We start from the raw sequence: 11,038 nt of genomic DNA on the forward strand, positions 1-11,038 counted from the left end.
ATGACTCGAAGATTGTAAGAGCTAAATATACCAAACTTGTTATGTAGGTTCTCTTATAACATACTCATATTAAGAAAAATTCACTTTTTGGATAACTTCTCCTTTTCTTACTCAAATTGAAAAAAAAAATCATGCATTAAGCCTTGCGCTTTCTCTTTTTCACACATTTTCCTGCCATATTTAAGGCCCGAAATAAAATAAAGTTCGCACTATAAACACTGAAGTTAATCAAGAATGCACGAATTAAAGTGTGTCAAACTGAAAAGCGCAGCAGCTGAACTAAATTCGAACTGTATAAATTTGTACCTGCTGACAAATTTCAACTAGTGCACAACAAGCTGGCACCACTGTGCGTCTCTGGCGGTGTCTCTTATTGCGGCAAAAGGTCTGGGCCACCTACTTTACACGTTTGCTACTTGAAATGGCATTTGTTGTCTTTTCATGTCTTTTCAAAAAAAAACCGTATTGGGGGCTGGGGAACCTGCCAAATTAGTTGCCATGTAGCCTTATGACCCATTGCTTGACAAGCCGCAGATTGGGTTACCCAATCCCAAAACCATGCCGCCTGTGCCTTTAATGTTTGCCTTGTAAAAACAAGGGGGGTAAAAACGAAAGAGAGATAGAAATAAAAAAACGAATGCATTTGAAATTTGAAATCTGGCAAAGCAAATAATAACAAATAAATGAAACTAATGCCAAGTAAAAGGGAGAGAGAAAAACAAAATACTGTCGGCCCCGAGGACCACCCTCGTGTATTATTTTTGTGAAAAACATATGTCTAGGCATTTAAGCTGTTAAGTAACCCTTTGGCAAGGACTCTCTCTACCTCTCCCTCTCTCTCTCTCTCTCTCGCTCTTAAGGACAGCCCCAAGGGCTGTGCTAACCATGTGCCATTTCTTTAAGGTAGAGCTGGGCTGGTTAGCTTGTTTGAGTTTTAATTGACGGCACTTATGGAAAGCCACAAGAGCTGTGTGGCATCTGCAGCAGCGGCAGCCGCATGAGTTGCCGGAGGTCACAGCCCATGCCCAGTTTTTCTACACAGCAAAATATTTGTGGCTTACATTTAAATCGAATTAAAGAACAATTCCAAAGTTGATTTCATTTGGAAAACATGTTAGCACAAACTAATTTAGGTGTGAAAGTTTTTTTTTTAAATTTTTAAAGTAGGTTGCATTCAAGTAAAAGAAAGTCTACGGTTCACGAGCAAAGACATCTTTTATATTATGCATTGATAATTAGATTTCAATAAGAATGATTTTGGGATGGAACAGGGAAACTCTCTCTTGTTCCATTTAACTTCTTAAATTATATATATATTGGAGAGCATTGCAATTTTGAGCCAAATGATTATACAACAGGTTTTTGAAAAAAACATTAATCAGGTTCAGGGTTTTGTTTGGTTGATTTTTTCGGGCAATGGGCTTATCTTAACATGAGGTTCTTTCTACTTAATAAATTGGAATTTCGTATACGAAACGTCTGGTCTTTTAATATTGAATTCCTGATGGATTTTTTCACTTTGCATTTCGCATGGTATTATTTGATTTTAATTTTGCGTTTCATTTGGAATTATTTTTATTATTAATTTTATATTTTATTTTTATTTTTATTAGGCAATTATTTAATTATTGTTATATTATTCTAATTTAATATTTGCGTTCCTTATGACAATTTTATAATATTTTAATTTTATTTTATTATTTTCGTTTTTTTTTTACTCCTCGTGAAATTATTTTATTTTTAATAATTTTAATATAATATTATAATATTATATAAGTTTTATATTATATTGATAATATTATTTTAAGTTTTTATTTTGTATTCTTTATGGAATTAGTATATAATTGTAATTTCATTGTTTTTAGAATTTTGTTTTTGTTATTATTATTTTGCTTTGCATTACTAATCGAATTATTTTAATTATGTTTTATTTTTATGTTCCACTCCTTACGGAATTATTTTATTATCATAATATTATTTTAATTTATTTATTCACTCCTTATGGAATTTTTTTATTTCTCTCTTGACTTACATCTGGATTCATTATATTATTTTTATATTTTATTAATTTTTTATTTTGCATTCCTCGTGTGAATTTTTTTTATAATTTTGCGTTCCCTATTTATTCATTAATTTATTTTATATTATTTAAATAATATTAACAAGAAATTGGAATTCATTCAAAAAGGAATTTTCAATGATAAGCAAATTATATATATGTACATTTTTTTTACTGTGTAGCTATCTATCTATCGTATCTAAATATCTATTTGTTGGGTCGTTTGTTTGTTTGGCTTCAGTTTGGCGTAATCGCCTGCTATTAATTCATTGTCCATTATCCATGCAGCTCCTTGCCTGACATTGTATGCATTTTGTGTGGTGGCAAGCACAACCACAACTAGAGCAGACACACACACACACACACACACACATGAACAACCATGTTACGCGGCGTCTCGACTGACTTGGATGCAGGGCGTGCGCATTGTTTGGCCAACATGGAACGCTACTCTAAGATATTATCGACAGCTCTCGTCCATTGACAATAACAAGCGGCAAGCGGCTGGACAAGCAGACGGACTGGACCAAACGCTGGCCGGGCACAGCAGCACAGCAGCCAGCAGGACAACTGGCCTGCCTGCCAGCCTGCCTATTGTCCACTCAGTTGGCTGCTGTGGTGCTGTGGGTTAGCATTAGAGACCACCCCGTCATTGTTAGCCACTGACAATGGTGTCCATACAGCAAGCGTATTGTGTGTGTACACACACTCACACTCACACTCACACACACACACACATGCACTCACAGCCGTGTTGTGTGCTGCTGCTGCTGCTGTTGTTGTTGACTTTTCGAGTTGCCGCACAATGCCAACCTATTGGGATAAAATTGATATCCAATAATTTAATTTTGTTATCCATTTGCCATTCAGTTTGCCCCATGTCCGCAAAATAGTTTTGTAATTTGCACTATGGCATGCGTGTAACCGATATTATTGTCCTGTTCGAGTCCTTTGGCCCATTGTAAAATAACTCAAATGCTTAACAGACTCCGGGAGTCCGGCCTTCTCATCACATGCTGGTCATTTACAGAGCACTCGGACCCTCCTGCACTCTAATCCCCCATTGTTTGCATTAGTTTTATTATAAATTTGTTTGTGTGCGTGTGTGTGAAATCCTTTTTCACACACTTTTCCATCAAATTTCCATTTCCATTTCCATTTGCAGTTTTCATCGTCTGTCGTGTGCCGTTAGTTTTTGTTAATAGTGGCAAATAGATAAATTCGATATGGTTTAACGCCCCGCATATCATCACATCGCATCATTATAATCCCATAATTGTCCTGGCTGGCGTTCAATTGGAAATATATTCGGACATTCATTTGTTTGCAATTTTGATCGAATTTCCCACGATTCGAAATGATGCTATGAAGAAAAGATTCACTTGTTAATCCTAAAATAATTATCCATTTAATTACTCATGACATTTTAAAATTTCTGATCTTTGGATTAAAGACTTGATGGCTTTTATAATGAAGGCAACCTTATTATAAGGGTATCAAAATATACTATAATGAATTTTCTCAAAATAAAAATGCATTTATATCCGTACCAATAAAGCATATATATTCTGAATGTTTTGTCTTTCAATTTTAAAACTACCTTTACGATAGATTCCATTCATCCTTTTCCTGGATATAACACATTTGCTTGATTCAGCTAATAAATAGAAATGATTGGTCCAATATTTATTTTTATTCATTTTTTTTCTTTTTTCATTAATAGCTATTATGAGAAAAATATCAACTTCTAATTATTACATTATATTTATAGTTCCCATAGAAACATTGGATAGGTTCATAAATATATTCCTTTTATATCATATCTCCTGCCTAGAAATCACATGTTCAAAATTATGTTTCAACAAGAACCATTTTTATATATACATATATTTTTTTTTCAAATTTTAGGTTCTCTTTATGATCGGTATAAAGTTAAGTTCTTAAATCGTTTTTTTGTAAGAGAAACATAGAGAAACTCCCTATAGTCCTATTTGCATCGAACTACTGCATAATATAAATACAATTATTTTATAATATAACATGATATTATTATAATATACTGTATAATAATAATATGATCGCTGTAAGTTTTTCTATCTACGAATTTCTTATGTTACAATACAATTTACAATTGACACAATTTGGCATTTATTAGTTGAAGAAATATACAACTGAGAAACATCTCTATAAGATCGTACCACTATACCATATAAAGATCTAAAAAGCATCGGTCTTTCAATCTATTTTTCTGTGGAAAACTGTTGTTTTCTTTTTTAAGATGTCTCGACCTAACTCAGTATATATGAGCTTCACTATTCTCCTAACATGTCTGCATAATTTCATCCTGGCTTTAATATATTTTATGTCTCCCGTAGGAGTAGTTTCTTATTTGTTTATTACTAGTATTCTTAGCAAAATATAATATTAACAACACTAGGTAACTCCCAAATTGGGAACCCATGTGATATAAGAATAACCTCTTGGTAATACATAATTTTGTTAATTTTTCAAAACCATATTTTTTGTAGAGACTCATCTCTTGCAAAATTTACTACCGATTTTAAAAAGCTTCGTGGTTCATGAAACCTAATTAATGTAAGTATTAATCATTCCTGCAAACTTGTAACTATATAGTGATAATAATGAACAGCCCTCTTCTCAGCGTGTAGATCAGCGCTTTAAGAGATCACAAAGCGAGCTGCTGTTGCTGACGAAGTTTAGTCTGTTGAGTCTCACGTGGGTCACGCCCGAAATGCTCGGCGGCTTCCTCATAGCTCAGTCATTGATTTGCAGGTCGCCCTGCAACGTAGGCAGCCGACCCACCTGTATGACTGCCCCACAGATGCCGCTCACCCGGGCAGCAGCACATTTGTCAATGCCACAAAAAGAAAAGGCCCAGCTCCTTTTAATACGGGCACTGCCACGGCAACGAGCAAGCAGCTCTAGTAACAATGTTGCTAGTGTACGCGGCCATGCAGCTCGTTTGTGCATTTGGACAGAGGAGGACAGCACACGCGCCGAGAATCTGCATCTGTTGCGCTCCGTTGGCAATGGCCATGCACAGGGCTTAATGCCTTAACCCACGCATCCTCAGGCACCGCAGTCGTCCATCAGGAACGGCAGCAGCACTCACCAATCGATGTACTCCAGGCCATGGAATGCATGCTGGAATTTCGATGGAATTTTCCACAGTTGCGTGTGGAATTTACCGAAACGCCGTTTTATGCGGATAAGTCAAAAAATACTGTATTCTAGCTTCTACGACTTGGACTGTTCGTTAATCAACAATCAATGAATCAATAATTTTACTACACATTAGATAGGCCAATGAAAAACTAGCTTTAAAATTTTCCACATATCTTCAAAAGAAACTCTTGCTCTTCGATTTACTGGAATTTGTTTTTTTTTTTCTTTTTAATTTATTAAATACTTTAACACAGTGTTTGTAATTTATTAACTAATACATGGTACGTTATATATTTTTATATATATGGTACATATACATATAGGTATCTCAATAGTTATATGATTCTTTACACAATAATCTCAATAATGTTAATTTGATCTAAACGTATCTTACGAGCTCTTAACGTATGGTACAATACTTCCGAGTGATAAACATGCCGCAGATACAGAATATAAGTGGGGTATACATATGTATATGGGGTAGGGTATCTAGGAATACATGCATAGCCAGTGCTACATTACGATGCTTACGATCTAAAGAAAATAGCAGTTGCTAGGCTACGATTCGGTTCGATTTCCCTAAAACAAGATTCAACTGGTTGGCGGCAGGACGAGTTGGAGCTATGGCTCAAAGGGCCGAAAGACGCAAACACCGCTCGCATCGGCGGCGTTGCTGTTGCTGCTGCCTCAATCCTGGGAGTCGCCCGCATTACTGCTCCGATCGAGGGCCATGCCGCTGGCACCATTCGATTCCGACTGCTCAATGTCCGCGCTGCTCAAAACGCCCGGCAGATAGCCGGTGCCGGCATAGGGGGCGGACAGGAAGCGTTTGGCATGCGCCTGCATGAACGGATGATAGCGATGCGGATGGGTGGGCGAACCAAAGACCGCGGGCGGCACCAGCGGCGAGAAGGCGGACTTCATGGGAAACGGCGGCGACGGGGGCACCTGCGGTGGCGGCGGCGTCTGCGTCAAGTCCTCGCCAGCCAACATGCACTCCATGGCCTGGAGCACATCACCACGAAAGCGCTGCATCAGATGCTCCACATCGCTGCGGCGGCGATTGGGAAACACGCGCATCAGGACATCAATCGGGGAGCGCTGCTGCTGTTGCTGCTGATGTGGATGCTGGCCCAAGTGCTGCTGCTGCTGCTGCTGCATGGACGTCTGCGCTGCCGGATGATGCGTGGGCAGGCCCGCAGCGGCCAGGAACTGCGTGTGATGGTAGGGCATAAAGCCCTGGGCATGTCCATTGCCAAAGGAGCGTAATAGGTGCAGATTCTCGGCGGGTGTGTTCGGGGGCGAGTTGCTGTCCTCCTTCTTCAGGCTGAGATTCTCTGGTGTGGCCTCATCGGGCGCCGAGTCCACATCCAGATCGGACTCCGGCGAGCTGGGCGGGCCGGTGCGAGCGGGCGACAGACTGGAGGTCAGATTAAATAGACCGGCCACCTTGGGCCTGCTGGGACTGCTGGGTGAGCCGGACTCGGAGCCCGTGTCCTGATCGGTTTCATTTGAATGCGCCAGGCCGCGCTTGGAAACTGCAAAAGGGAGAAAAGAGAGCCACAGTTGAGTTCGGAGTTCAGAGTCAGGTAGAGTGCTAGGGAAACTGTGCGGTTTTCCACTCCAAAAGGCAAAAAACAAATAAAAGTATCGAATGCAGCGTCGAGGACAACAGAGAAGAGACAACAACAACAACAAAATAGAAAAATGTAATCACGGGAATCGCAAACACAAGTGAAGTTTGGGATTTTATTTTTTTATTTTTGTTAATGGTAGGGAGGGTTCGTTGACATGGCAATACTCCTGCACAACCTGTACACAAATGGAAACAAGTTATACGATATTTTTTTGTCTATTTGATTTTGCTGTTGACGAAGCCGCAGTGAAAATTTAATTAAGTTGTGCCCCCCTCTGTCGACTCGTAAACCCACCAGCTCTCGGGATATCGAGAAAAAAACATTCCTCTGGGCACCTGGTGCTGTTGATTCGGAATTTTTCTTTCCGTAAATTCATGCGTGAAATCGTCTTGAATTTCAGTGCAAATAAACAGCGCAGCACTTAAATGGACAGGTTCGATTGATTCGCGTGAGAATCCTTGCGTGTTTTTCTTTCCCCGATACAATAAAAAAAGGACAAACATGTCAGCAGAAAAGGGACTACTGCGAATCTCGCATTACGCCCTCAGCTTGGCATTGTCTTACAACCTGACAATGTAAGCCCATTTTCAAATTGGCCCATTGAGTGCTCCCAAGTATCTATTCCAAGGACTTTGTAACTGTTGACGTGCCCCCATTTCAGGCAGCTCTCAGGACTGCTGTTAAAAAGTGGTTGCTAATGTATCCATTGTGTCGGATAATGTTGCCTTTAATTGTTTTATAGGCTTATGGAGCATAGTTATTATATCTATTTACCAATCAATCAGTTGGAAATGTGCTGAAAGGCTTACAGAGTTGGGTTGATGATAAAGGAAGAGTCAAGAGAGGGTTGGAAGATAACAAATGGAAGGAATATGTTTGTGTATTGAGTCGAAATAATAATATTGAACGGAAGACAAGCTAGTGGCATCTAAAAGCGTGTAAATACCAAGGCGCATTCGGATATTCCTTTTAAAAACACGTTATTTCTTATTCCAGTAGGAATGTGGGGGGTACTCAAAAGATGTATTCTTAATCTGTGTGCTATAAGAGAAACTACATGCCAAGTTTGCTATATCTTGCTTTTCTAACCTTCAAGTCATACACGACATTTTTTTTCCAAATCCGATAGTAATCAATATTATGAAAAATGTAGGATATTGAGAAAAAATTAGGAATGTCATTCAGCGGAAGGTATTGGAGATTATACATATATGTCACATTGCAAATCTCTAGCTCTGATAGCTTCTTGATAGCTTCTTCGACTTGTTCACACAAACAGATAGACGGACACTCAAGTCTACCCAGATTGTCATCTTAGTCAAGAATTTTTATACTCTATCGGGATGCACATGCTTCCTTCTGCCTGTTGCATACATTTCCACACAATCATTATGCACTTTTTACCCATTTCCAACGAATTCGGGTAAAAATATGCATGTTCTTTCAAATAATTTTCTTCGTGAAGTAAAATAAAATGGAAATAAAGTGACGGCAGATTAAAAAGTTTCTAGTTAATATGTGGAAAACAAAGTTTATTTTAAGAGGTGGTGTTTAATTTCCCAAACTTTTAAAAGCAGAAGTTATAAACACACCTATATAGATATATCAGGTAGTGTGGATAGTATGAATAAAGGTAATCAAAATTTCCCTTTTCTGTTTAGTAAAACTTATAATAATCCTAACAAGGTATATAAAACTCGATAAAACTCTAATAAAAGAAGTATATGTTTGCCACCAAATGTGTAATGTTTTAATATGTAACTCAAAACATATATGCAAGTTTAGTTCAACACGATATGGCATAACCATCTATCATTCCGTCTGTCTATAGGCTTTTATGTAAGCATCGGCCAGATCGGTCTATATATCATATATATATCTATATATCTACTATATCATATAAGATATCATTATATGTCAATATATTGTATAAGAACTATCGATTGCTTATGCGACTAAGTATTGAAATACCTACATCGCACGCAAGAAGAACTATCTTTTATTTCTTGTTCTTTGCAATAAATAGAAAAATACGTAAATGCATACTTTTTACCTAGATAAAACTCACTTGGAAACTAGCCAAAATGAAAGATGTATTTATAGGAAAATATTTAATAAATGAAATTTGTATGTGCCTATAGCACAATATTTTAGAAGAAATAAATAATTATAGGGAAATATTTGACAAGAAAGAGGTATCAATATGGAACTATTTGAGAGGATAGAATAAATATAAGGAAATATTTGAAACGAAATTTATATGTATGGGATTATATTCGATACGAAAGCTGTGTACATAGGGCAGCATTTGATACGAAAAATGTATAATAAGAAAAATATTTGCAACGAAATATTGATGTATGAGAAAATATTTAAAAAGAAGGAGGTGTATTTGATAAGATAGATGTATATACAAGGAAATATATCGAAACGAAAGATGAATGTATGCGGAAATATTTGAAAGAAAGATGTTGGTATAGGGAAATATTTAAAATAAAATAAGCATAGGGAAATATTCGACGTGAAAGATGTATGTAACATAAGATGAATGTATAGGGAAGAATTTGAAAACAAAAAGTTATTTATAGGGATATTTCACCAATTAAAGAGGAAAGATTTGATACAAAAGATGAATGTATACGGGAAATTTTTAAAATAAAAGATCCATGTATAGAAAAATATTCGTCATAAAATAAATATGAATGTTTATAGCTTGTATAGAAAAGCTTAATCGCTCCTTTTCTGAAAATTCTATTGATAATACCCTTAACACTCTCATATAAAAATGTGTGTTTAACTCTTTGGGGGGTTGATCTTTGAGTGCTGGGAAAGTTGTAATAACTGGAAACTGGCGTCGTTTTAAGGGCTTCGCATAAATTGTTGCAATTGTGGCGCCCATTTGCTGGAACTTTAAAAATAACTTCGACTGGGTGTGAGAAGTTTATGTTTCTGCGCGGTTTAATCGAGTGCGGGGCAACGCCTTGGCTGGGAAGCCCTTGGCTTAACAACACCTAGAATCAAGCACACACGCACACACACACACACATGTAGCTGGGAGTGTGGCACTTTATGCGCCGCTGCGCTTTTGACAATTGAAAAACAGAAAATTTCGCGGGCGTTTTCTTCAGACTTTGAAGCGCTTTCGAGGATGTGGCCAAATGGTGTGGGAAGTGGCAGGCGGGGGGATGTTGGAGAAGGTGCTCTGGGGTGAATGTCACACATGGACTGCACTCTGAAGTGGCCCGACGTTGTTTGCGATGGCGGGCAGCAGCGCGTAAATATAATAATTTCATATTTTCGCAAGGACTTACCCGGACTCTCGTCCAGCTCGGTGCGTGTGGGTGAGAAACCGACGCTCAGGTGCTCGGAACGTGTGCGTCCATCCGTGTCGGATTCATTGCCATTGTAATGCTGCGTCTGCGACTGCCGCTGCTGCTGTTGCTGCTGCTGCTGTTGCGGCGGCTGGTGCTGGTGCTGATGGCTGGGCGTGGGGCTCGCCTCGTAGCCATCGCTGGGCGGCGAGGGTATGCCGCCGTGGAATACGCCGTTTTGTGCTGGTGCCGCACCAGCACCACCCACATGTGTGGGACTGTGTGAGTTGGGCGTGACGCTATCGCCGCCGTTCTGCTGGCCCGAACCGGGCACCGAGCTGGTGTACAGCAGTCCCAGTTCACGCGCCTCGTTTTCCTCCTGCGCCTGCTGGCGTCGCAGCGCGACCTGAAATGATGGCAGAGAATGGACGGAAAACTGACACATTAGATGACTTTGCGGTCACACGAGTCCAGCGCTCAACCCACCTGTGCGGCCATCACGCGCTGCCTCTCCGCAATCAGCGTGCATTTCGCACAGACGCAATCCCGCCAGCGACAATAGCGCTTGTGACCCTTCAGGGCGCTGACCTGCAAATGGGAGCAGAAGGTGAGTATGTGACGGAAAAGCTGGCCAGGATTAGGCATACGGACCACGCCATGATTGCGACACCGCGCACATTTTGGTGTCCGCTGATAACGCTCCGAGGCGGCGCGCAGAAAAAAGGCGGGCGGCAGGGCGCCCAGCACCGGATGCTGTGACATTAGATTCTGCATATCCACGCCCGACGGTAAACTCATGCCGCAAACACGCCGTAGTACACTAAAATCTTAAGCACACACACACA

General features: G+C 39.4%; 1 protein-coding gene across 1 annotated transcript; it reads right to left on the reverse strand.

The window, feature by feature from the left end:
• Positions 1-5,556: 5,556 nt before the first annotated feature.
• On the reverse strand, positions 5,557-11,038 carry dmrt99B (doublesex-Mab related 99B). Its single transcript, XM_064679736.1, has 4 exons — positions 10,845-11,038; positions 10,680-10,781; positions 10,194-10,599; positions 5,557-6,783 (listed from the first exon to the last, which is right to left on the reverse strand). Exons 1-4 carry the CDS (start codon positions 10,989-10,991, stop codon positions 5,933-5,935), a joined length of 1,506 nt encoding a protein of 501 aa, XP_064535806.1. The 5' UTR covers positions 10,992-11,038; the 3' UTR covers positions 5,557-5,932.

Source organism: Drosophila montana, unplaced genomic scaffold (assembly GCF_035044405.1).
Source record: "Drosophila montana isolate Dmon_TW-CO22-7 unplaced genomic scaffold, ASM3504440v1 contig_1264_1, whole genome shotgun sequence".
Taxonomy (NCBI): Eukaryota; Metazoa; Arthropoda; class Insecta; order Diptera; family Drosophilidae; genus Drosophila; species Drosophila montana.